The sequence below is a fragment of the Meles meles genome, chromosome X (assembly GCF_922984935.1).
Source record: "Meles meles chromosome X, mMelMel3.1 paternal haplotype, whole genome shotgun sequence".
Taxonomy (NCBI): domain Eukaryota; kingdom Metazoa; phylum Chordata; class Mammalia; order Carnivora; family Mustelidae; genus Meles; species Meles meles.
In genome coordinates this window covers 4,494,195-4,521,849 of record NC_060087.1, presented here as the reverse complement: position 1 = coordinate 4,521,849, position 27,655 = coordinate 4,494,195, and the positions used below count along the sequence as shown (strand labels likewise).

General features: G+C 50.3%; 1 protein-coding gene across 5 annotated transcripts in view; it reads right to left on the bottom strand.

Annotated features, from left to right (window-relative positions):
- STS (steroid sulfatase) overlaps nt 1-27,655 on the bottom strand; it is a 156,808-nt gene that overhangs the window by 11,142 nt on the left and 118,011 nt on the right. For all 5 annotated transcript variants that reach the window (XM_045996301.1, XM_045996298.1, XM_045996299.1 and 2 more), the window contains 3 exons: nt 23,172-23,309; nt 5,594-5,753; nt 2,528-2,649 (listed from right to left, as the gene is read on the bottom strand). In XM_045996301.1, coding sequence (XP_045852257.1) covers nt 2,528-2,649; nt 5,594-5,753; nt 23,172-23,309 — 420 coding nt within the window. The remainder of the gene's footprint in view (nt 1-2,527; nt 2,650-5,593; nt 5,754-23,171; nt 23,310-27,655) is intronic.

Below are 27,655 nucleotides of genomic sequence, written 5' to 3'. Positions count from 1 at the left end.
GGTGACCTGCCGGTGAGCCAGTCATCTTTGAGAACAGCACAAGGCCTGGATTTGCTGTGTCCGCCGAGTCCTGGGAAGCCAACGTGCCCGACGTGGGCTGACTTGAAGTCAGCGACGGTTGAACGGCACGTGGCAAAGACTCTTGACTGAGCGGAGCTGGCTCCCACCAGCGACTCAATCCTGATCTTAAATCTGTTTTCTTTTCCTTTTTTTTTTCTTTTAGATTTAATTTATTTATATGACAGAGAGAATGGGAACAAGAGCATAAGCAGGCGTGGAGAGTCGAAGGAGACTCGACCCCAGGACCCTGAGATCATGACCTGAGCCAAAGCAAGACAATTCACTGACGGAGCCCCCCAAGGCATCCTTTCTTTTCTTTCCTCCCCCCACCCCCATTTTCTTGTGCAATAAAGTATTGTGAGCTCAGGCGGCCACTGTCTTATCTTTAAGAATCAGGGACAGTGTCCCAGTATAGACTATGACGGTCCCCAGCAATCTGTTTCCCGAGTAGCTAAGAGATGGTCTCAGCTGATCAGGCCAACCCATACCGTGAACAGGTAAGTCCGTGCGGACGAGACTCACACCTCCCCCACGCACCTCTGCATGCCCAGCCCTTGACCCCACTGGCCAAGCATCATGGTCCAGGCCTTGAGCAACCGCCAAAGGCACGGTATCTGGTCAGTTTTGTTCAGTGACGGACACTCGTCTGAGCACAGAGGGCACCCCATAGTAGGTGCTCAAAAATATCTGTAAACAAATAAATCGGTGACGTACTGGGGAAACAGCCCCAAAACCAGTGACCGTGCTGATCATGGACAAGCACCGTCGCCAAGTTTCAGACACAACATTAAAGGCGAGTCACAGAGGGGCATAGACACCCACCATGCGCCGAGACCCCTTTGCTGCAGGGACACCTCCTGCCCCAGAACACCGCCCCGTCTCCTTTCCTGCTGCCGGTTGAAGGCAGCAGACGTTCACGGGTCGCCCAAGGGAAGGAAATGTCACCGGGACGTGTGTGAGAAGCACATTTGATCCCAGCTGCCTCTTGGAATCTGGGTCTCGTTCTTTTCACAGACTCCTACTTTCTGTCTGTCTGTCTGTCCTCCACAGCGAGCACGTTTGCAGCCCCTGAACCTATATATTCCTTCCGGCTCCTCCCACCGCGGGCGATGGGGGTAGGGGGCGCCGGCTTCAGGGAAATGCAGTTCCATGAGGTTCGGGTCAGGCTGCCACATTTCTTTCACCAGCCAGGAGTCCCAGAAACCTCCTTCTGTGCTTTAAGCCTCTCTATAAACACGACTGGGAAGGAGGACCCGTACCAGGCCCTCGACGGCTACGCTGACCATGTCCATCCATCTGGACGAGGGAGCGCATCCCTACCGACGTCTGGAATGACAGACTCATTGGCGAGATCAGTGAACAGAACGCTCCTGGCCTGGAACCCTGAACTCACGCTTCTGCCCAATTTCTCTGCTGGGGAACAGTGCACAGAAGCCGCCCGAGTTTCAGGCAGAAACTCGCCAGCCTGCTCAGGTGTCCGTGGCGACCGCGATGGCTGAAATTTTCCACGTTCACCCGAGCGGCGAGGCTGCTCCTGAAAGCAGCCCGCGGCAGACGGGCGGGGTGCGTGGCGGGGAGAAGCCGCTTTCCACACGCGCCCACGCCTGGTGGCAATCTGAGCAACACTGCGATTCTAAGTTTAAAGACCCGGGAAAGAAGGAAAAAAACACCAAAACCCTATCCCTACAGTGAGGACGACCGCCCGGCTGCCTTTGTTCCTTCACGCCCGTGACCAACACAACGCCCAAAGTGGGAGGGGAAACCTGGACTCTGTGCCGATTTGGGCGAGCACACGGCGCAAAGGACACCCAGTGGGGGACGTGCGAGGACACGGAGGCATCTGGACTGAGCGCGCCACGTCTGAATCCGGCTCTTGCCCCGGCAGGGCCGAGCCAGAGAGAGCCACTCGCACATCTACGGGCCATTCCGCGGGACAGCGCGAAGTTCCAGGAGGGCACAAACCGTAGACAGCGGGCACAGGGCTGTGCTCCAGAAGGCACTGGGAGGCAGGCGCTGCGAAGCTGCTGAGCATTCCCCGAAATGCAAGAGAACGGGAGTCCTTCCAAGCAGACAACGCACACACACAAGGCACGTGCCCCCGAGAGCAGAGGTGCTGGTTCCGCTGCACGTCAGCCTGAGAAGGACCGCGTCCTGCGGGCTAGAAGCTGGGCGCGCAGTCAGCCAGCGGGCCATGAAGGATGGGGCCGCCATGCCCACGGCAACCTGGGCCCTCCTCGGCCTGGGAGGAACAGCCACTCACGAGTCAGGGCCAGGGTCCGCTGACGTCGTGCCTGGAGAGTGGCAGGACCCCAAGGAACAAGAAAAGACAGGAGGAGAGAGGAACAAAGCACCGCGACCCACAGAAGCGTCCCCTGGCCTCTCCAGGGCAAAGAGCTCTCGCCATCTCATCTCCCTGCACGGCTCCGGCGGCGGACGCCTTAGAAGCCCAGACACGTGTTGTACTCACTGTTCCGAGGACGCCAGCGCACGGCATTTAAGTAGAAGTTGCAGTAATGGAAGAGAAACTCGTGATCGGAGTGTTGGGTCTTCCCCTGAAGCAACGGCATCAGGTCCCGTCCGTCGATGATCCTGTGGGGCAAACCAGGGAGGCATCTGCTGGGACACGGCACATCGATCGTGGGCCCAACCATCCCAACCTTTGAGTGGTCCTTCCCACACACGAGGGCATGAGAGAGTCTCGTCGTAAGCACAAAGAGCACCCATGGACCCCTCTCAGGCGCCATATGCAACTGCACGGGGCCAATTCCGGTCTTGTAAAAACTCCTTTAATCCTGCACCGTGAGCTGGGACCATTGTCAACCCGGGGCGACGAGTTGACGTAATGCCAACCAGAAAGCGTACATGACGTACCCGAGGTCATGGCATTGGGACCGGCCTTGAGCGTAACGCACGTTACCAGCTACTAGACCAACGCAAGTCATGGACACCACCAGGCCCCATCATGGAAACGAGGCACAGAGAGCGACTTGGAAAGAGCTGGAGTCCCCTGACAGTTCTCTTCCTCTGATCAAAAACACGCCATCGCCTGTCACCCCTTATTATGAGGAGTTTAGAAACTGGAAGGCAGACTAGGCTATACCATTGGGATTAGCGTTATGTGAGGTTTAAATATCCTAGAGTCCCTAAAACCCCTGCCCTGTAATTCCAGCCCCATTGGGTAGCACTTCTCTGGCCTCAACCCTCGTTATTAATCACGAGCTCCGCAGCAGCCCACGGACTGAAAATATTCTAGTATCGCAAGTTAAAAATAAGTACAAAAGACACCCTTGGCCCCTTCCCAAGCCCGCGCTCCCGTCTGCCACAAGAGGAGACGGAAGCAAGGCAGAGACATGCTTCTATTGAGAACCGTCTTGCTCTCTGAAACGTTCTTTCTGTCCCCAAACGGCAGTCATTGTGCATTGGTCCTTTCAAATCCCTTCCGAGAAAGACTCCGTCCGTATGAATATGCAAGTCTGAATACTTGCACGAGAGTGAGCTGGTGTAAGTGTCTTTAGGGGAGAACCCTGGGAGATACAAAGTGACCCGGAGGAGGGGACAGAGGACTGAAACGTTCACCCCTTCCTGGGACCAGCACCTCACGTGCAGAGCCTTTCCAGGACCACTCAGGACGGGGTATCTTCTTCATCTCCTGGACACAGTCTCTACCTCTATTTCCTTGTTCTGGACCTGGTTGGTAACGTGCTTTACATCAGATACGGTGTGACTGATTCTATCTCCATGAAGGACGTGGAGGCGGAGTTCCGAGTCCTTCTCTGCGCCGTCTCCAGGACGATGTGGCGCTCTCTGGGGCCCGTCGGCTCCTTCCACAGCCAGCATCGCTGCCCTGAGCTGGTCTGCACGCGTCAGTGAGATCCATGAGAACCATCTTCACCGTTGCGAACGGGGTTCTTACCAACGTCACGGCTCCCGTGAACTAATTCGGGCGTGCCGAAAACCGAGGCCACTTCCGTCCTCACTGGGCACACGGAAGGAAAACAGACTGACCTCCATGACCGTCAAACTGCCGTGGGCAGGACGCGTGAGACAGGAATCCCCTCAGCGGATTTTCGTCTTTGCTTCTGACCTTTCCCTCCCCCTCTCTGTCCCCGAATAGCACAGAAACCCCATTTACGGATGCTGGCAGGGCAGAGGCACAGTTGATTTTAAGACTATGAGCGCCGAGAGGAAAAGGTCAGTCATGAAATGACCTGAACGCTGTGCGTGCTGCTTAAGAAAGATAAAGTTTTACTCCAAGTGTAGGAACAAGGGCAGATGAGACAGGGCGTGAGATGTCCGGCTTTACATCGAGCAACGTTTTACGACGTCCTGCGGCCACATCTTCCGGGTGTCCTTGAGGCAGCGAAGCCGTAGGCTGACCAGGCCACAGTGCTGCCCAGCCCTGTCCCGTCAGGACTCTAGGATTGCGGGTGAGCTCTGACTGTGGGAGAGGACAGATCTGCAGCCACGTACTCCTTCCCTCTCAGTGCGGCTGGAACCCCACAAGGTTCAGCGGCTTCCGTGCGCTCATGCCGTCAGTCCTCCCACGGAGCCCGCAGGGTCGGCGTCCTTATGGAAGCCACGTTCCGGACCAGGAACACAGGCCACGACGTGAAACACGGACCCAGCATGGAAGCCAAGACTGGAACCGAAGCAGGGTCCCTGCTCTCAGGCACGGCACCAGGTGCCCTCAGACTGTGGGCCAGAGACCCACGGGGACACCCAAGACCCTTCAAAGGGGCCCATGAGGCCAGCACTGTTTTCCCGAGAAGACCACATGCTGTCTGCCTGAGCTACGCCCCGTGCAGGCACGCACAGCTCCATCTCCCTGCATTCACGGCGGGAGAGGACATCATTGCGGTCCGCAGGTGGGGGCTCCTGTGTGTTCAGAATGTTTTCAGGTGTGAAGGCTCCTATGCTAAGTGTTGCCAGACAGAATAACGAAAAGTCTCTGGGTTCGTCAATCACGGAAGATGCACGCGGGCGTTGAGACCACATCATCGGTGCAGGGCTGAGCTGTCGGATGCTGCCTCGGCTCTAGCGCGCGTGTGTATGAGTGTGCATGTGTGTGTGCGTGTGTGTGCACGTGTATGCCTGCATGCTTGTGGGGCCAGATACACCTAAGCAACAAAGTTGCAAGCCATAAACGACAAAACAAGTTCAGAAGCGATGGGACAGGAGCAAGCCTGTGCAGGCAGGCACTGAGCTCAGACGGGGCTGCCTTTGGCTCTCTGGTTTCCCATTTCCTCTTCGTGCCGCGGGCGGCTGGACCGAACCAAGCTCTGCTGCCCGCCTGCATGACATTCGCCTGCCGGCCACCGAACTCATGAAAACAATGAATCAGCATGCCTCACGGGAAACTCTTCAGACTGGCAGTAACACTTAAGAAGAAACCACTGGCCATGTCATAGGACGTTGTATTTAAATGTAAGAGAAGGACGTTTCCTTGAAAACTTGCTACGTGAAGACACTAGACTGCAGACACACCAGACCCCGCTGGCCGATCCCAACCCCAAGCGCGTCTGAGCCACAGTACCTGTCCTCGGGCAGCGGCGACCCGGCGAGGTTGGCCACCGTAGGAAACACGTCCATGTTGCTCGTCGGCTCGTCAATCTCCAGCCCGGCCTGTATCACCCCCGGCCAGCGCAGAACGCCCGGCACGCGGATACCACCTTCCCAGTTGTTGGCTTTCCCCCCTGGAAGACCAAACACAGAGGCAGCAGGGAGACGCATGTCTTTTCAAAGCCTGGTTGAAGGCTCATTTCAGTACACTCTCCCATGTTCACCATGGAGCGGGCGATCTGGAACAACAAAGTGCTCTAATGACACGGATTCACTGAAAATTTTGTGAGCAGGACACCACACACAGTGGTGGAGAAAAATACGACGCGTTCCCTACTGTGCACGGCACACGCCAGCTGTGCCCGGTGGCCATGACCTACGGCTGTCATCTGGGAAACTCAGCTCCCAAAGCAAGAAAGGACTCCGGTCGATGACTACGGAGTCACCAAGTTAAAATGCCATTTCTACTTTTTGCCAGTGGTCATGGGCAAAGCAATGGCACCCCAAAATGTCCATGTCTTCATCCTCAAAACCTGGGGATGCGATACCTTCCATAGCCAAAGGGCTTAGGATCCTGGGTTATCTGAGTGGGTCCAGTGTGATCACAGGGGTCCTTGGACGGGAAGGAGGGAGGCAGGCACACATCGTACCTTACATGGGTTCCCTACCCCCAGGATAATCTGGGTATGACCCTGGATTGTCTGAGTGAGTCCAGTGTGATCACAGGGGTCCCTGTACAGGAGGAAGGGAGGCAGGCACACAGCGTACCTTACATGAGTTCCCTACCCCCAGGATAATCTGGGTGTGACCCTGGATTGTCTGAGTGGGTCCAGTGTGACCACAGCGGTCCTTGTAAGGGAAGCAGAGACTCAGAATCAAGGCAAAGAGAGAGGCTGGCTGAGGCTTCGCGGCTGGGCCTGAAAATGGAAGAAGGTGCCCACACCAAGGAATACAGATGTCTCTAGATGCTGGAAAAGGTCCCGAAGCAGTCTCCCCGGGAGCCTTCCCAAAGGCATACAGCTGTGCCAACACCTTGATTTTCGCATGGCTGGACCCATTTTGGACCCTTGGACTCCAGAACTATAAGATAATCAGTTGGTCTTGTTTTGAGGGACCCAAGCTCCGGGCAGCCATAGGAAAGGAAAACGCCAGCTGTGCGGTTCCCCGGTCCGCGCCTCACACCCCCCAACAGTCGGCTGAGTGTTTTGTGCGATTACCGCAAGCACCAAGCGCAGCGCCCGGACTGCACGCAGAAGAGCCCTGAGATGGCCGTTTCCACCACTGCTTGTAACTTTACAAGCAGGACAGCTTACTGTTTCCTCGAGGAAACGAGCTTTGTCCATTCGAGGTCACTTGACTAAGCAGACAGAACACGGCAGGGGTGAGGGGACAGGATGGCATGGTACGCTAGGCTCTGCAGAGAAGACCCTCTCCAAGGCCTGCAGAAAATGCGCCTGGAGGGACATGGGCAGCGGCTTGCCAGCAAGGAGCTCAGAGAGCCCAGGGCCGGAACCCCCAGGCCACGCAGGAAGAGCCCAGATGTAAAAGCAGATGCCTGGCTTCCCCCGAAGTTGTTCTCCACAGCTTTAAAACGCGCTGAGCACAGCTGAACAGCGCAGGTCTAATAACCGCTGGATGTCAGGCTGGACAGAAGGGAGAGAACGATGTTCGGCTGCTTGAAAATACCTTTTCAGGCTTTAGACGAAGGATGAAATAAAGAGGGAAATGGAGAAAGTTGAAGGAGAACGCGGATGCGTGGCAGGGAAAGAATGCATGAAAACGATGCATGGTTAGGGAAGGCTGCAAATGCCCTTGAAACTTAAAAAATGGATTGCCAGAGACAGAGGTTCAAGGGGTCCTGAAGCAAAGCTTCCCTTCCTCATGCTGCCTTTTGATGACCACGACCCTGAATTCTGACCTTGCAGAATGAACTGTCGCTCACGACGGTAGCCTCAACTCCTCTTATACGATCTTTAAACATCAGGCACTGAATGTTTTCTACGTACAGACGTCAGGGAAAATTCACACATAAATTCACATTATAGTCTGCAGTTTCTGTAACGGCCTCCATGAGAAGTCAAAAGCACCGCAATCTTCTCAACAGGATCTTAAGGTAATTATCTGACAAATACCGTCACACTCACATCACAGGTATGCTACCAAAGAACAGGCAAGTTCAACGACTTTGCCATCATTTCGTCAAGCTGTCCATAGCTGCCTGACCTACAAGAGGCATCCCAACCTGTGACTTAGTCTGATTATCCGTCTGTGAGATCGGACACACAGAACTTTCACCTGCTCATTCGTCTACAGGATCAGGCTCAGGGCATCTCACCTGCTCATTCGTCTGCTCCATCAAACGCACAAGGTGCACGTGTTTACCCTTCCACCAGATTGAGATAATGGGATTTCCACCTGCGTATCCAAACTCAGAGACTTTAAACTTGCTTATCCCTCTACCAGACCAGACTCACAGACTTTCATCTGTGTCTCCTCCTACTAGATCAAGCTCACAGGATTTAAACTCCCTTATCCCTCCATTAGATCAAGCTCACAGACTTTCATCTATGTCTCCTCCTACTAGATCAAGGTCACAGGATTTAAACTCCCTTATCCCTCCGCTAGATCAAGCTCACAGACTTTCATCTATGTGTCCTCCGACTAGACCAAGCTCAGACTTTCATCTGTATCTCCTCCTACTAGGTCAAGCTCAAGGGATTTAAACTCCCTTATCCCTCCGCTAGATCAAGCTCACAGACTTTCATCTATGTGTCCTCCGACTAGACCAAGCTCAGACTTTCATCTATGTCTCCTCCTACTAGGTCAAGCTCACCGGATTTAAACTCCCTTATCCCTCCGCTAGATCAAGCTCACAGACTTTCATCTATGTGTCCTCCGATTAGACCAAGCTCATAGGATTTAAACTTGCTTATCGCTCTCCTAGATCAAGCTCACAGACTTTCATCTATGTGTCCTCCTACTAGGTCAAGCTCACAGGATTTAAACTTGCTTATCCCTCCACTAGACCAAGCTCACAGACTTTCATCTATGTGTCCTCCTACTAGGTCAAGCTCACAGGATTTAAACTTGCTTATCCCTCCACTAGACCAAGCTCACAGGATTTAAACTTCCTTATCCCTTTCCTAGACCAAGCTCACAGACTTTCATCTATGTGTCCTCCTACTAGGTCAAGCTCACATGATTTAAACCTGTCTATCCCTCCACTAGACCAAGCTCATGGGATTTAAACTTGCTTATCCCTCCACTAGATCAAGGTCACAGGATTTAAACTTCCTTATCCCTTTCCTAGATCAAGCTCACAGACTTTCATCTATGTGTCCTCCTACTAGGTCAAGTTCACAGGATTTAAACTTGCTTATCCCTCCACTAGATCAAACTCACGGGATTTAAACTCCCTTATCCCTCCACTAGATCAAGCTCACAGACTTTCATCTATGTGTCCTCCTACTAGGTCAAGCTCACGGGATTTAAATTCCCTTATCCCTCTGCTAGATCAAGCTCACAGACTTTCATCTATGTGTCCTCCTACTAGGTCAAGCTCACGGGATTTAAACTTGCTTGTCCCTCCACTAGATCAAGCTCACAGGATTTAAACTTGCTTATCCCTCCACTAGACCAAGCTCACAGGATTTAAACTTGCTTATCCCTTTCCTAGATCAAGCTCACAGACTTTCATCTATGTGTCCTCCGACTAGACCAAGCTCACAGGATTTAAACTTCCTTATTCATCTACCAGATCAAGCTCAAAGACTACCATCTGTTTATTCTTTGAGATCAATCAAAGATTATGCACCTGCAAATCTTTGTACTAGATGAATCTCATCATATTTTCACCCGCTTGTCCTACTGGATCAAACTCAGATTTTTCATGTTTATCCCTCTGTAAGGTTTAACTCACAGGATATGCACAAGCGTTCCTTTGACCAGATGAACCTCATCAAATTTTCACCCATTATTCTGCTGGATTAAGCTCATGGAGTTTTAAAAAAAATCTATTCTACGAGGTCAAACTCATAGACTTAACTCTTAGTCTTCTTCAAGTTCAAACTCACAGAATGTTCGCCTTCTATCTTTCTGGATGAATCTCATAAAATTGTCGTTTGTTTATCCACCTGTGGGATCAAGTTCGGAGTACTTTCGTGTGTTTTTTCTTCTATGAGATGAACATGCATAAGTCTATCCTTCCAGATGCACACAAGTGTCCTTCCAGATGAACCTCATATAATTCTCAGATGTGCATCATTCTCCAGGATCAAGCTGATAGAATGACTCTCCTTCTACTCGATCGAGTTCATGGAAACTCACTCTAAATTTATGAACAACAAAGGAGGTTTGCTATATAACATAAAGATGTTTATATTTATTGTCCCACTGGTTAACCTAAAATAAAATAAATAAATCAGAAGGTAGACCAAAATACCACCATAATGGAAAAGAATCCTTTAAGAATGTATCATCCGAGTACAATGTGGTGTTGCAGATGGGATCCTGAAAGGAACCAGTGCATTAGTGGAAAATGTGTAGCTCAGTGAAAGGTGATGTTCCAAGGTTAGTCTCTTGATAATCGTGGTTATGCAGAGAGTCAACACTGCAGGAAGCTGGGGGCAGGGAAAGCCGTAGCTACCTTTAGCATCTCCATAACTCTGCTAATCTATCCTGATTCCAAAGTAAAAGCTATCCTACATAGAGATGGTATTTGTGTGTTCCCCCAGTTGACTAAGTACTTGCCATCCTCTGGATCACCTTAGGGGAAACAACAGAATAACTTCACAGGCCTTTATATGTCGTGTTGTTTCATTGTTTAAAAGATTTTATTTATTTATTTGAGAGAGAGAGCAAGTGGTGGAGAGGGGCAGACCAAAAGAGACAAGCAGACTCTGGGCTGAGTTGGGACTCCAATGTGGGTCTTGATTCCAAGACCTGAGCCAAAGTCATCTGCTTGACTCTCTGAGCCACACGGGTGCCCCATATGTCCTGTTTCTAATGGCTCACATTTAACTGATCACATACTAAGGCATATGTACTAGGATATGCATTTCATTCACTAAATCCTTACATCCACTTCACAAGGACACTACTATGACTCCCCATCTATAGACGCAAAGTCTGACGGCCTATAATATGCATCTCATGTCATTCAATCATTACACCTGCCCCGCACGGTGGTGCTACGGTCATGGTCCAATTTCTAGATGGGGGCTACCCACCCCTACACCTGAGGGGGCTGAGCAAAGTTAGGTACGGAAGGTCAGTGATCTGGTGAGCCAGAGCACACATACAAATCCAGCTTGGTTCCACACTGGAGTCCATGCACTTGCATGATTCCCCAATCCCATCTCATCTCTGCTGCAGGAGACAGTCAGGGCTGGCTCGCCTGCGCACGGCTGGAAGAGGACCACAGGGGGGCTGGATTTAGAAACGCAGAAGGACAACTCTCAACCGAAGGCTTAAGAAACAGCAGGGACACTGAGCACGTTCTTTTATCTTCTCAACAGTCAACAGATGCATCTTCCTTAAGGAAAAAGGCAGTGTCCGAGGACGATCTCCCGGGGCTCCCCGGGTGACGCTAAAGGGACAGCAGCGGCAAATCCACATGTGAGCGGGACTGAGATGGGCCAAACTTCCCCTGTCTTGGCTAAAGCTCCTCTGTCTTAGAATAGAACTGCCATGAACATGGGGCACAGACATCTCTTCAAGATTCTGACTTCATTCCCTTTGGACAAGTACCCGGAACTGGGACTGTGGGACCAAATGGAAGTTCTGTTTGTAATCTCTTGAGGACCCTCCACCCTGTTTCCCAGAGCGGCTGCACCATTTTGCATTTTCCCCTCAAGAGTGCATGAGGGTCCGCTTTTCTCCACATCCTCACCGACACTTATCTTTTGTCACAACCACGAGGATACGGAAATGCATGTCCATCAACGGACGAATGCATAAAGAAAAAGTCAGATGAGATACACTCACACACAGTGGAGTTCCAGGCGTAGAAAGAAGGAGGTCCTGCCGTTGGAGACACGGGTGAACCTGGACAGCATCACGCTCAGTAAAATGCACCAGACACAGAATGATGAATACTGCGTGATCTCACGTACGTGAGGAATGGGGAGCAGAGAGCAGACTGGCGGCTGCCACCAGCAGGGGGCTGGGAAACTGGGGGACACTGGTCAAAGGATACAAAGTTTCAGTTACACAAGATGAATCAATTTCGGGACCTAATGTGTAACAAGATGACAGCAGTTAAACACGCTCCACTGTGTCACTGTATACGTGACATGAGCTGAGAACATATGTCTCACGCGTTCTCAGCACAACAACAACAAAAAGGAGACAAAAATGGTAACTTGTGAAGTGTCCGTTAAATTAAGTAACATGACTGTGGCGATCATTTCACAATGGATACATACACTCCAACATCAAACTGTATCTTAAATGTGTACAATTTTTATTACTTATAGTTTAGAAAAGCTGAAAAACTCAGCAATGGAAATACTTTGCTTTTCTTTTGTAAATGAGACTCAATCTCACCATAGTTTTTGCATCTCTGTTACCATTTCTACAAAGGCCTTTCCTCTTCTCTAGGCGTACACACACACCCACACACGCACACAACGCAGACACTGCCACAGAAATCCACAGGCTCATCGAAAGCACATATCTATCAGGACTCAAACATCAGGGATCCTTTCTACTCTAGGAGCTTTGCTGAGGTCTTAGACCTCCAGGTGATGGCATAAAAGTCTCTGAGACATAGAACTGCTTTGTCGACAAAACAACACTCCCACAAAGACTTTGAGAGGTCACACCCTAGCAGAGATTCAAGATGCCCTAGAAAGTTCCAAACCACAAACGGCCCCCTGGCAGCAAGAGCTCCATGTGGGCGTAGGGAAGGGGCTTACCTGTGCTCAGGTGCAATGCTCAAAGCACCCTCGAGGAAGGCATGAGACCTCGTTGGGAGCCCGTGGGCTGCATCCCCCAAACCCAGGCACCCCCTGGGTCCCTGTATGTACGGGATGACAGGACTAGGGACACTGTCATCCCAGCTACTTTTCGGAAGACACACCCTCCTACTCGGGATAAGCTATTACACTGCCGGGAAAATATGAACTCCTAAGTTTCACATCTCACAGTTCCGAATTTATACTCAGAAACCAGAGACATAGATCGATAAAAAAAATCTCGCCCAACCTTCTAAAGCTGTAAAAAGGAGTGTTTTTAACAACAGGAACAGTAAAAAAAGAAAATACTTAAAAATTTTTTAGCAGATGATAAACACATCTGTGCGCGCTCTCCCCAGGGAACAACATGTTTTATAAAGTATGATCACACATTCCCAGGCATGTGTTCATGAGCAAATATCCTTACTCGTCAGATGGTGTAACTCGGAGATGCACTCCTCCTGCTGTGTTCCCTGGAAAGGGCCATGTGCCAAAGGCGCCCATCAGGCTTAAAAAGGACAGCACACACCGCTCCCCTCCCAGGAACTGCTCACAGGAGCTCCAACGCTGAGTGCCATTATTTATGAAGCAATGAGTTACAACGACCAGGAGTAATGATGGAGTGCCCCAGGTTCCAGGAACGATTCAAGCTCCTTGCAGATGTTAACTCGTTCCCTCCTCACTGCCCTCGGCCACACAGGTCCCCCATCTCACAGCTGGCAAATCTCTGCCCAAGGTGATGCGGCAGGCAAGCGATACACCGGCTATAGCTCCAGAATTGGGGCTCCCGATCCCTAGCTTTTCCTGATTCTCAGAATCCCACAGGGAACGCAACACTGTACAGACACGTTCCCAAGGACAGCTCACAGATCCTTCTGACTGGGAGTCAACAGCCCAGGGGGCTCCCTCAGAATGCCGGCCCTGACTCAACAGAGGCTTGATTTGGGCTGTGAGGGAGAACCAAGCGCAGGAAAGTTGGAAGCAGCTTATAGGACAAAAAAAAAAAAAAAAAAAAAAAAAGACCAACACGGTAAAAAATCTGGATTTTTTCCCCCTGAAAATGTGTGAGCAGAGAAAAGAAGCAAGGTCTAAATTTAAAATTTGACCAAGGAATTGTCAAATAATTGTCAAAATCACACGTCTCACGTCTAGATGGCGCTTTGTCATGATGGGAAGTCACAGAGGTAGGAAGGCTGAGCCCGTCAGTCTCTCCAGGCAAGTGCAGAGAAAATTCTACATTTCCTACGGGACTTGTGAGGAACAGCTGCTTCCGAACCAGGCTTCGGTTTCTGTCCTTTCTAATGCTGCCACCTGTCAGGTCAAATCACTTCCAGCGCTGAGAGCATATGACACTCATTCTTATGCTGGGTCTGGGCATAGAGTTTTAGGCAATACTCTCGTGGCCATCTTTCTCCTAGTTGGGCATCTCCCTGTCTGCACAACACGGCTTCTCCGGATGGATGCGAGCCACAGGGATGTGTAGGAAGGGTGCCGTCTGCATTCAACACTTTCTCACCCAAGAGGCCATACTTTACTCTCTCCGTCATTAATCCATTCCAGACGGGAGAGATGATGATAGAATAATGATCTCCGTTCTATCAACCTATGCTGAAGGCAAAACAAAGACCAAACAGTGTCTGGATGTCCGTGCTCAAAGGAGGGGTAAAACACTGGAAAACACCCTTAAAATGAACTGACACAGTTTGAAAAGTTAAGAGGAACTCCTTCAGGAACACGTCATCACACTGCTAAGTCATCTGTGTAGGCGTTGGTCAATGTCTCTCAAGTGCTACGTAACTCATTTCCCAACACTCACCTCTGGTGTCCTATCTTGAGACCTCACATCAAGGAATGAGTGTGGTTGTGTTTTAATAAAACTTTATTCACAAAATCAGGCTTCACGCTCCATTTGTGGAACCCTAACGCCACAGTTGGCTAAGCCCTGAATTTAGGTTGTGTGGTCCAGTGAGTGCATCAACCAACCTTATTCCGCCATGTTAAATCCTACAGTATTCAGGGGAAATGTCAAAGGGGCTTCTATGAACAATGCATTTTTTCACTCACTCAACTGAACATCTTCTTTGTTTCTCCACAGTTGAGGGGGGAAAAGGACTCTCCTATAGACGAGGGTGGTAAGAAATTCTTATTTCCAACCTTGTTGTCCGTTAATGTTGGCAGGACTTTTCACTTCCCTCATCAACTGCATTCCCAAACGTTCCCTCCTCCAAGTTTTACCACACTCAGAAGAGAACCTCGCACCGCATGTCATCCAGGAAAAGGAGCTCATTACCACAAAATTCCTCAACTCCACCTGCCCAGACCTTGGTTTTTATACCATGACCATATCTGTCCCACCATTCTGCCACTTTGCCGCCGTGCAACCTCAGCCTCCCTCTGCACTGACCACACTAGACCAAATCACTTCCATCTGCTATGGCTCAAAAGTGAGTAAATCAAACGCCCATCATCCAACCACGAATCTTGCCACCTGATATGGGTTCTGCAACCATGGACCCAGCTGCAGTATTTTACCTTGTAGTATCATGGCCATATGTTCTGCCAAATGAAAGCAGCACATGAAATCCTTCTGTCATGGGACTAAGATGCTAAGCATTCTGCAGGTCTCTTCTCTGCTTAGGTAGACAGTCCCAATCATGCCGCATGGCGCTGCAGTGTTCAGGGTGCTTGCCAACCTTGTCCTCTCTCTGTTTCTGACTATCGGCTCTGATCACGCAGTGCACCACTGCCCATCATATCCTTGCCCAAACTCCACCTCCCACATAAACGCTGACACGAGTTGCCATCTCCTCAGGAAGACACCAGCCGCCAATGAAAAATGTATCTGTTTTCCATAAATCTCAGTCTTCTTAGCAAGCTGACCTTCTCAGTGATGCCTTGAGTTAGCTCTCTATGAACGTTTACCCCGGATCATCACACATGCTCCAACCTTTCCCATGACCAAGTCCTGCTTACAACAGCCTGCCTCCATGCACAGACAAATTTCTCAAAAGAATGTGAGGAATTTTCCCCCTCACCCCACCCTTCTTCCATCCATCCGGCTTCTGCCCCCCACCTCTCCTCTAAAAATATACTTGTGAGCACCAGGTGGTAATAAATGCAACGGACAAGTGTCCTCATCCTACTGGCCCTTTTAGCACCGTACACCATTCATGCTTTTCCCTGAATCTCATCTTCTCCTCGTTTTCTTCTCATATCCCAAATCACTCTGTCAACATTGCCTTTACGACATCATCATTGTCCACCTCACCCTTTAGGTAAGAGTTCCTCAGGGCATGGTCCTTGACTCTCCTCTGGCACCAAACAATCTCATACACCTTCCCACCTGCCAACCAACTAACTATCGGTCTCTGCCCATGAGTCTTAATCCATCAAGAGAACCTCATCCACCTACACAACCACTCAAGCCGAAAACACAGGACACATCATGGATGTCTTCCCTTCTCTCCAACCAACCACCAGCAACTCTGGAGTTCCCAAGGTCTTCCAGTCCCGTCTTATCTACTCAAAGTATGTGTCCTTCGAAACCAAGCTCAAGTGTTTTTTTCCTCCAGTTTTGTACTCACTCAGAAGTTACTTCTGAAACCATGAGACACTGTTGTTCCTGCGGCTACAGAAGTGCATCAGTGACACTTAGGCTGTCACGGATTCTGCGCCTTCGTGGATGACAGTAACCCGCTGCACGTACGGAGTGCATCTGCCGGCACTTTACAGGCGCTGACTTGTTGATCCTCCCCAAATTTCTTCCTGCTAGTCCTCTAGCAACGGTTCTGTTCCTCCAGTCTAAAGATGAGGGACCGACACACGGTCATTCCTCAGTTTCCCCTTATTTGCAAACCTCTACCCTTTCCTTACACTGGATTTGGGTGATATTCTTCTCATGCAATTTTTATTACCCGAATGGCAATGGTTATTTCTAACACGCTCCTACTGGACATGTGACTTGGATGCGGGGGACGTCATGGGCCACATCTCCCGACGCTCCTGGTTTACTCTTTCACCTCTAACAACACGGAGCTGCTCTTGGGCTGACCGTAAGCATCTCCCTCCCGTCTAGAGCGAATTCCTCGCTTTTCCTCTCCTCGCCGACACTTAAACACACCAGCCTGCAGAAGGTCATCTCCCCTGGGAGGTTCTCGGAAGTCCAGGTTGGGCTGACTACCTCTAACTGCCCATTCCTGAGGGTTCCCTTCGCAGTCTGTTACTCTGAAATTATCTCTGTGATGTGCATCTCAACATTAGCACATGAGTCCAGGAGCTCAGGGAGCCCGTCTCCTCGGTCTTCATGCCCTAGAAGCGAGCCCCATGCCTGGCGTACTGTACGGAGTCAATAAAGGAGCGCGGTTACCGGAATGGAACGGATCGAGCACACTCAGAAATGAAGACGGTGTGCGATCCTCTTTCAGAGGTGAAAAGGCTACAGATGCCTCCCGACGCAATAAACACCCTCACCACCAAGACGGGGGCGGCTTTGCCTGCTCTGGGGAAGCTGACGAAAATACCTGTCCGAATCTGAAGTCACAACCTGCACGTTACATAACCACCTTCTAATAAACTCCCAGATTGACTTTTTGCTGCTGTTGTTGTTATTCTCCAACAAAAGCAGCAACTGTTCTCTGAAAATTGTGTTACTGCATGAGGGCACGACACGCCAAATTCAGGGAGTGAAAGAAGCAGCTCATAAGCGGTACAGACGGGAGCCCAACTGGTTGTTGGAACCTGCACTTCAGGTCAAGGAGACAGGCCAGGAGGGGCAGGGCCTCAGACGCCGGCGTCACGGAATTCGGAAAATCTTTTCCTGCAAGTGGGGAAAGTCTACGTTTGTGAACGGCTCAGGAAAATAGAATTTCCAGCACCCCCAAGCTTCTGCAGAGGCCGTCCATAGAGTTAATTTATCCGTTCCACTGACATTTATTCCTTGCCTTTAGGCAGAGTAAAAGGAAGGCGGGGGAGAGCCTCCTTCAGGGTGACCTTGACTGGAGAGAGGAATGGAAATGAAGCCAGAGCTCGTCTAACTGTTCTGACACGACAGGGAACTCTCTGCTCTGAAAAAGAGGCAGAAAACTCTAAACTTGACTGTAAGAAAATCTTAGGGAAGTTATTCTGGTTCCTGGGAAAGGAGGGTATTTTCGGGGAAAGGCAGGGAGATCGTCAGGTGTGGTACCAGGAGTCGAAGGAAGAGAAATCTGGGACATTTCCAGTCTGCATTCAGCAAGTGTGTACAGAACACCCACGAGGAGGTTGTTGCAGCCAAGACACAGACAGGCAAAGAAGGCCCCGCAGATCTCCGCTCCCATGGGATCTACATTACAAGGAGGGAGACAGATCACGAGCACATAAATCATAAACAGATAGTATACCAGACACAGAGTCGAGTATAATAAGGAGGTATGCTGGGTTCTGGCTGAGGGACGGACCCAGAGGGGACTCAAAGAGGCAACGTGGGGATGAAGGACCCAATCCATGTAGAAACCAAGAGATGAGCTTCTCGCAGAAGGAACTGCCAGTGGAAAGGCCCTAAGGTAGAAACAAGATGAAAATCTTGGGGGACCCCAGAAAAAAAAGAGAAAGGCACGAGGAAGATAAAGCAGCTCTGGGTCGTGTTAGTCCTGTGGATCACCAAGATGCAGACTTCACACTTGACTCTGCGCGTGGGGATAGAGTGTTTTAAGAAAGGAAGAAAAGCCTCAACAAGACAGAGAAGACAGAGATTGGAGTGATGTGTCTACAGGCAAAGGAAAGCCAAAGACTGCCAGTGACCACCAAAAGGCAAGGAGAGATCCTCCAGTAAAGCCTTCAGAAGCAGCATGGTCCTGCTGACCCCTGATTGAGGACTTCTGGTGTCCGGAAGTGAGAGAGAGAATAAGTCACTGCTTGGAAACCATCCACTTTGTGGCCGTCCTAGGAGACGCAACACAGTACAGTGACCGCACGTGTACTAAAGTTCAGCCAGTGCCTGGCGGGAGAGTGGATCGACAACAAAGAAGAACCAGGAAGACCATCTGGAGACCCACTGGCCAATGACCTGGCGGGGCTGCTGGCCTGGAGGAGGCTGTAATGGTTGGCCGTGAGACAACAGGGTCAATGTCAGGTAAGCTGAGAAGATTAAGTTTACAGGACATGCTGTTGGAACATGAGGTACAGAGCAGGTCACAGAAAGAGGCTTTGGGAGCTCCAAGAACCCAGCTTTGGGGGCTGGATCACTAAGTGAAGACAGGTCCAAATCAATGAGATGGGTTAGCCCAGGAGACATGTGGTCTTGGGGAACGAGATCTCTCGAGCAGATCGGCTCATTAGCATGTGTCTAACGAGCACCCATAGCCCACGTCATGGGGGCAGCCAGATGGAGGAGTCCGGGGTTCCCAGCCAGGGTCAAGGCTGGCTGTGGGGGTTACCAGCATTCCAAATGCCACTTGAGGTCAAGCCTTTGGATGCGATCATAGAGTGTGAGGGTGTAGGTAAGGACGTGAGGGGACTCGGGACAGAGCCCCGGAGGTCTCCACCTTGGAGAGGCAGGTCAGTGGAGGAGGAAGAGCGAGGCCTGGGTTCCAAGTGTTTGCTGACGCCTCTCACCACAAGAAGGGCTCTAAGGGCTTCAGACGTTGACTTAGACACCAGGTGACGTAGACTGGGGCCAGCGGTTCCTTCCACAAGAGAACTCCTGTTTATAGGACTATTGCCTTGAGCCCTGGTCCCGGGGAGGGTACGGAAGGAAGACAGCCTTGTGAGGACCGCTTCAGCACAGACCCAACCCCTTCCCAGGGTGCAGGTTCACAAACGGGAGAGCCACGACCTCTGCGCCCCAGAGACAGTTCAGGTTTGCACAGAGATCATAAATCCTCTGTTCCTTCAAAGCCCTGATTCCTAATCCCCACTCTCAAATTAGCAGCGTGCACATTTTTAATATTTCAACAGCCCTGCTGGAATCCTTACATTGAACCGCTATACATTGGTCACAGGCCAATGCAAACGTTCTGGCATTTTGTTGTTCAATTATTTATCTTGCTCTTGGCAAAAATCCTAACAGCTCAGTATGCGAACCCCGTCAGATTAACTAGAAACACTAACGGAACCCATCCTTCCTGAAATCTTACACGGAAAGTGGATTGTCACTTGGTGGGCTAGGTGTATGCGGCCGACCCAATCATTCAGAGCGTGTGGACCGTCAGAGGAAAATTGATTTAGGAGGCTCTCAGAAGTCAGTGTATCGGGAGCTGTTAGGATGAAGACGTTTCCAAGACTGCTACGATTTCACTAGCATCGTATTCAAAACCCACACTGGACCCTGCCTCTATCTCTCAATTTCCATGGACGTCACAGCCTTTGACCAACTCAGTTTGCCCTTCTCTAAATCCAAACAGGAGATTCATGCTGGCCGCAGACACATTTCCTTTAAGAAAACAGGAGAGAAAGCATTAATGGTGTCACTATTCCCTCATCCGTATAATATTATTTTTTCTTTAAATGAAGACTACTGCAGGGATCTCCTGTCCCTATGATTAAAAGGAAGACAGGGCTGAATTCTAGAGAAGGATGATTTAACTGTACCCGTTCTATCCAGTTCACCCGCAGACTTCATCAGGGACGTAGATGTGCCTGGGTAAAATGGTAGAAGCACTTGCTCACACACTAACAATCTTCCTGAGAGGTTTGGATTGAGACTAAAAATCATTAACCGTTCCGAAAAAGATGCTCTTTTGATCAGCGAGTTTCAACAGCGTGATTCCTCTGTGTCCGAGGGTGCTGGGGTTTCCAGCCCTACAAAAGGAGACGTGACATCGCCCAGAGTCTCTGGTCATTTCCTACCGCTAGAAGGAAACCACGGCTTCCTTTCGGGGCAGCATATTTTAACAATGTTGCCCTGTGAGCCTGAGTCCAACTCCATGTGACAAAGGGATGACGCTTAGCCCCAGAGACATTAATACAGTGTCACACACTGGTGGTATTTCCAGCACCCAAGGAAAAGAGCGAAACACTGCTCACACGCCCAATATGTTTCCTCTAAAAAAAGAAAATCGGGGAGAGGTCCTGACGTGCTGTTCAGGCTCTGCGATGACCTTGATCTGCAACCGTCCTTCGGGACCCTTGACATTCTCTTTCCAACTGACCCCACTGATGTCTTCACAGGAGTCAACCATCAAAGCCAAATGCTAATTGCATCTCCTTGTCTGCTCATAAAGCATCCCGAGATCCACCCGCCGCTGGCCCTCTGCTCGTCTTTGTGAATGGAGGCTCCAAGCCCTCATATATGTGACTTTCTGAAATCATGTATTACTTTGTATCCACTTCTGTTACTGTGTCTCGTCGGCAGCTGCTAACCTACTCTGGAACGTCCTCGGGTGGAGAATGAATGAAAGGCTGGACGTGAGCACGAGGTACAACCTGTAAGTCCACCTTTAGAGACGCTGTCATCACTAAAATAAGGTACAAACAACTCTGTCCACACAGGCCACGACCTTGCCCAAGTCCGGCCATACAACTAATCTTAATATATGGGAGTTCAAGTTTCCAGTTCTCCCTACACTAAAATGACATGATGAACAGCGAGGGCAGGAGGGGGGGCTGGCCGAAAGCGGGACTACTGGGTCTGGTCAATCCTGGGCAGATGAAACAGAGCGGTCCCTCCAGCTGACCCGCGACCAACTGCATTTGGGGGCCGGGCCCTGGTGAGCCAACAGTGGCAGGCAAAGGAGAGGGCGTGCACATCCTCTGAGGGTCCTCCTGACCAGCACTCAGCAGGGATCCTTCTGCCTGGGGTTCCAGAGCACGGAACGTGGAAGCAGGGTCCCCGCCCCCAGGAGCTCAGAAGAGGACGGCAGACACACGCAGAGAGGGTAAACAGAAGTGCAAGGTGTGCGCATTTGGGACCGATGACACACTCCTCCTCCCCGCCTCTTGGCCTCGCTGCGCTGGGATGCAGCCTTCTCAGCTCCTTCACAGGGCAGACCGAGCCGTGGGCTTCTCCGCACACCCAGGACCGGAGTGCGTGAGCGCGGGCAGAGCTAGAAGCAGACCACGAGAGCAGGCACGCTCTGTGGCTAACTCCCTCCAGCCTTGCCAACTTGGCAAACATTTCCAGGGTCCCAGGCCCTCCTGAGGCTGTCCTTGCCGGACACAACACTATTTCTTGTGCCTATAAATACTGACGCCCTTCCTAAATTCCATGGTCTAGGCTTCCCGCTACGCACCCAGCCAACCACGAGCAAACCCTGGGTTCCTTCAGGGCACAGACCATGTTTTATTTATGCCTCAGGCCCAGGGCCAGATGCGCAGCCAAATCAATATTTCTAAACCAATTTATGGACCCAAGGATCCTACTGATTATCCTTTCATATCTTTGGATGTAAACTCGGATTCCCAGCATCCCTGGGAATCTCCAATACACCCGTATGACAGAATGTTTGACCTTACACTAGGGAAATTTTAGTCACCTGCTTTCCCGTGTCATCTTACGGAGGTGGCCCCCGCCCGCTGGGACACGATGCTTCACCACGGTCACCTCCACTCAACCTATCCTACAGAGCAAAAACCCACACCCACCACAGATTCAGGGGAGTATCCTAACCCTAAACCCGGATATGCCCCTTTGAGCCTCTCTCTAAGTCTGTGAAAGGGGTCGCATTTTATCTTAACAAGACAGGTATGTCTTGAATTCACCGAGACATGTGTGCCCCGGGGGTCAGCAGCTGGGTTGGTCTACTTTGGGTTAGCTCATATCCCCAGTGACTAGTGTGACTGGTCATAGTGGTGGCTTATCTGAGGCTGTGTCAGGAATGAGGCATGAGCCCACCGAGGTAGGGAGAACCATCATCTCCCAAAGAGAGGCACATTCTGATTCCCCAGAACCAGTGTCTATGTGACCGTCCACAGCAAAAGGGAGTGGGGAGGTGATGGAGAGCCCTGAAATGGGAAAATCAGCGGCACGATCTGGGTGGGACAAAGAGAAACACAGCAGTCCTTCAGGAACCATATGTCACAGTGAGTGAGTGAAGGAGATGGCGGTATGGAATCAGAGGTCAGAGAGAGAGGAAGGGAGGTCTGGAGATTTTTGCTTTGTTGGCTTTAAAGATGCAAAAAGCGGTCATTAGCCAAAGAACGCAGGTGGCCTCCAGAAGCTGGAGGAGACATGACGACAGATGCTTCCCCAGAGCGTGCAGAAAGTAGACCAGTGAGACCCATCTCAGACTGTGGACCTCCAGAACAGTGACTTTAATGAACTGTGTTGCGTTAAGCCAGAAGTCTGTGTTATTTTGTTATAGCGGCAACAGGAAACTAATACATGAGTTTATTGTTTTAACCAGCTGTCCAGTAGAGAGGCTGCCTTTACCCCAAGTGAAAATGCCCTCATTCTCATGTCTCGGCCGAGAAATTGTGCTTTTAACCTCCGTGGGGACCGTAACAGAAACGGGACCTGGTCACTTTCCTGTTCAGTGCCTGCAACGCAGTAAAGTCCGAATATTGGAAAGTAGCAGTGGGACAACGTCAAAGCTCAAAGGTCCGGGCAAAGGTGCCCACCATGTGAGCTGGGCGGCCGGAGCTGACCAACGTTGGCGTTTCCCGCCTTCCCAGATTCCTTACCTTTATAGATGCCGTTACTGCCTCCGTGGATTTCTCCCTTGGTGCTCACCTCCTCCACGTGGGCTCCTTGATCCGAGGTGAAGTAGACGAGGGTGTTATTAGCCAGTTTCAACTCCTCTAGGACATTCAAGATCTGCCCTAAAGGAGAGAAATGTTCCATTTTTACACACTTTCATTTTGACAAAAGAAAAGGAGATTGTGTGCTCTGATCTGCTCCTCTGAGGACGGGAAGGGAATTCCCCTGTATGCTGTCGCGGTCCCACACTCGTCCCCACAGGGGACGCAATGCAATCAGAAGGCCCGCCTGGGGCAGGGTTCTCAGAAGGTCTAGTCACTGAACAAGTATCACCTATAACCATCATTTGAAACTCTAGGCATCATGCAGTGGTTCTGTACAGAGACACGAGAAAGCATTCTGGAAGCATGAGGCCCTGAGGTCGTGCCTGTTGAGAGGAAGGTGCGACGGTCCCAACGACATAAAGACATGTACCAATTTCTCGTATTCCTTGCAAAACACAAAACCAGCAATGTTCTTCTTTTTCTATTTTAAGTGATTTACTTATTTATTTTTGAGAGAGAGTGAGAGAAAGTGGGGGTCGGAGAGGGGGCAGAGGGAGGGAGACAATCCCAAGTGGACTCCATGGGAAGCACGGAGCTTGACGCAGGGCTCCATCTCACCCCTGAGATCACGACCTGAGCTGAAACCAGGAGTCAGACACTTAACCAGTTCTGCCACCCAGGCGCCCCAACATTCTTATATGAACAAAGATGTCTATTAATATTGTAGGATCAATGCCCTGTTTTAATACCTACAATAGATACTCGTAGATACAGTAGAACTATCCGCTCTGAGTACCAGTTTTCCTTACACTTTCCTTTTTCTTGTCCTCATCTTCCTTCCCCACACCTGACATCATATACTACCCTGCCCACACAGCAACGCTTCAACAGAACCACAGTTCGGACCAAAGCAGGAAGAGCAGCAGGGACCATCTACTGAGTGTCTCTGCTCTCAAACGCCTTTATGACACACTCTCTTCTTCAGAGCACCTGAAACCCTGTGAGTAAACACTGTAGGCTCCGCTTCTCCGATGGGAACCACAGGGCTCTCTAAGGACTGTGACCCGCTGAAGCTCACACTAAGTTAGGAAGTTGAAAAGCCAGGATAAGGGTTAAAACTGCTTCTAAAGGCCAGAACCACAAACCTTACATACTTAAGCGGAAGGACTCGATGAGATTCCACAAGGGGGGCAGTAAGAGATGCCTACTGAAGTGGTCCTGGACAAAATGGGCAGGACAGCTGCGTGTCTTCTTCAAATTAGCACAGGACGAAGGGAAGGGAGGATGGGGTATAGATTGAACAAGGGCAGGCATGACTTCACGGCTGTTCAATGCACCTGAGGGATGCGGGCAAGTTTACTGTACTTTTCTACCTACTTCTGTTTATGTTTACACGTTCCATAAGGAAAAAAAAAAACAACAGAAGCTGCTTGGAGACAGAAGGGGCTGAAATATGGACTGTCCGATTAGGAAGCTGTGGTCAGCAGTCCGATCAGAAGTAAAGGATGGTCAAAGTAGACGAACACAATTTGTGATCTCCACAGAGATCCATACGCTTCTACGCTGCCAGCTTAATTCTGTAAGTTTATGCATGTACTTTGACTCTGATTGAGGTATTAGGGTCTTAAGCTCTTAAGCCCGGCCAGTCCTTATTGGACTCGCGCCCAACAAGCCAAGAAGAAAGCTGAGTGCTGCTCCCTGCATTCCTTGGGGACATTCAAGCTATGCCAACCCCTGCTGGAATACTCTACCCGACCTGGGCCCCTTCCGATGGTGAAAGGTCAATCATTCTCCTTTCTCATCCCTCTCAAGCTGTTCTCAGACCAGCCAGGGAGCAACCTTGCTTCCCTCCCAGAAAGCCTCATCAGGTGCGTAATAAACCTTTTCATCGCCTCTTGCTGTAAGTGTGGATCTGGGAACCAGATTTAGGGCAGGGGACCCGTCTCATGATTGCAGGATCACCACAGCCACTGAAATTTTGTAAGGACGGCAGGAATCCCTTGCACCAGGAATAATAAGTGAATATGAGCACATCCTACCCGGCATACAGGTCATGCCCCAGTGGGCACAGGCCCTCTGCTTTGGGGCTGCCCCTTCACCTAGGTGGTCCAGAAATGGAGGGCAGGGGCTGCAGAGTCAGCTTTCCAGGGAGGGGGCACAGATGATTCCCAAAGCCAACGCAGAATCCGAGTCATCCATTACAAAACAAATTTTTGCTACTTGATTGCAAATGCCACAGGCTATGGTACTACCATAGCCTGTGGCATTTGCAATCTTCAATTTTTTAACTCACATAATAAACATCCCAAGAAGCCACACCATCAACATAAATGTCATACTCGGAACCGAGGAATACGATGCACGAGGGCTGTTTTGGGTTTGTGTCCCAGGATAAATCATGATCAGGCAGACACCGACTGGGGGGTTAGTACAGCAAAGCAAATCACCTGCATGCTCGGGGACGTGGGACGCGGACACTAATTTCAGCTGCATTATCATTACATATCATCATATCGTTCTTAATAGGGTAATGAGTTCAATGAGTTGATGCAGGAAGAAAAACTAAGACAATACAACCCCACCGAACACTTTGAAAGAAAAATGCCCTTTCGACTCACACAGCAATGTCAAAGTCCCATAACACAGACTTATCAGTTAGCAAAGGACTGAAGATTTTACTTCCTTGTGTAATTATTAGTTTACAAAAGGGTGTGCCACCACGCACCTCCATTTCAAACAGAATTCACCTTCCATAGATTTAGGAGAAACGTAGCGTGGTTTTTTATAAAAAATGTGCCATCCAGGATGATTGTATGGACACAAAACCTGCACCCACATATTTACAGCAGGTTTATGTATTACTGTCAAAATCTTTTTTTTTTTTAAAGATTTCATTTATTTATTTGACAGAGAGAGAGATCACAAGTAGACAGAGAGGCAGGCAGAGAGAGAGGGGAAGCAGGCTCCCTGCCAAGCAGAGAGCCCGATGTGGGGCTCGATCCCAGGACCCCGGGACCATGACCCGAGCTGAAGGCAGAGGCTTTAACCCACTGAGCCACCCAGGGGCCCCTTACTGTCAAAATCTTAAAAACAACCAAGATGTCCTTTACTAGGAGACTCGATGAACCACAGTCCACCTGACAATGACATGTTACGCCGCTAAAAAGAAGCGAGCCGTCTAGCAACAAAAAGACACGGAGGAACTTGAAACGCCTATTGTCTAGGGAAATAAGCCCATCCGAAAAGGTATATACTGTATGGTTCCAACTTCATGACATTCTGGAAATGACAAAACGGCAGATACAGGAAAGAGATCGGGGGTTTCCACTGCCTCAGGCGGGGGAGGGGCCGAGCGGTGAATGGGCAGCAAGGGGGATTCTGCAGGACAATGAGAGGACTGTGTCGGGTACCATGATGATGGAACGTGTCATTATTCCGCAGCCCAAACCCACAGAAGGCAGGACTCCAACAGTGAACCCTACTGGAAAGTGTGACGTCCAGTCGACAATAAGCATCCACGTCGGCTGGAGGGCACCCAATGCACCAGACCAATTCATGATATTCTAAGAGGACCTGCGCAAAAGAAAGGGATAAAAGGAACACGGGACCTACGACTCAATGTTCCCGTAAACTGAAAACTGCTCAACAAATTGCCAGCTACTTTCTGAAAAAGTACCTTTTCAGAAGCAACGTCTCCATCCAAGACTCCCTCATCCACGTACCCAACACGAGTCAGGAAGCACCTGGACAGCACGTGCTGAGGGCAGGAGTCTGGCTGAGTGTCCAAGCCCTCAGGGCCTCCGGGAGACTGGTTTTCTTGGTTCGAGCTCGCTGCAACGCCTGTTTCCCATTTCCCCGGCCGGCTCTTTCCATCTCCAGATGAACCGAGGGTTGCACTTCCAACCCAGACTCCTTCTATGCAATACATATTATACCTTTCCCCATCCCAACATGCCCACCCCCCTGGGATTTCCTCTAAACCCCAGAACTCCCAATGACCATGATAAGATATTCACTCTGTCCCCGTCAGTTTTTCCTCATCCATTGCCCAGAGGAATGACTTCCTCTTTTTCATCAAAAGTGCCCTGGTGCAACTGGGCTGCGATGAATACAAGGGAATCTAGCTGAGGCCATGACGTATCCACAAACAAAGGACTATTTGGTCAAATGTGTGCAGAAACTGTCAGGTTTCTGATTTCCTCTGAGTTCTCTCTTCCCCAAAAGACGCGCTCTGGATCCCATGCAGTTTAGGTCTCATGCCAGAATCTCATTTGTAAAGCCCGGAGCCCGTTAACTGTTTAAGTTTTCATAAGATTGATCCCGTAACGGTCTAACATATTTCTCTTCTAAAAATGCTGAACGGAACTCTCCCGTGAGAACAAATGCTGGTGTATTATTCTTGCTTTCAGAGCACCGTGCCGCAA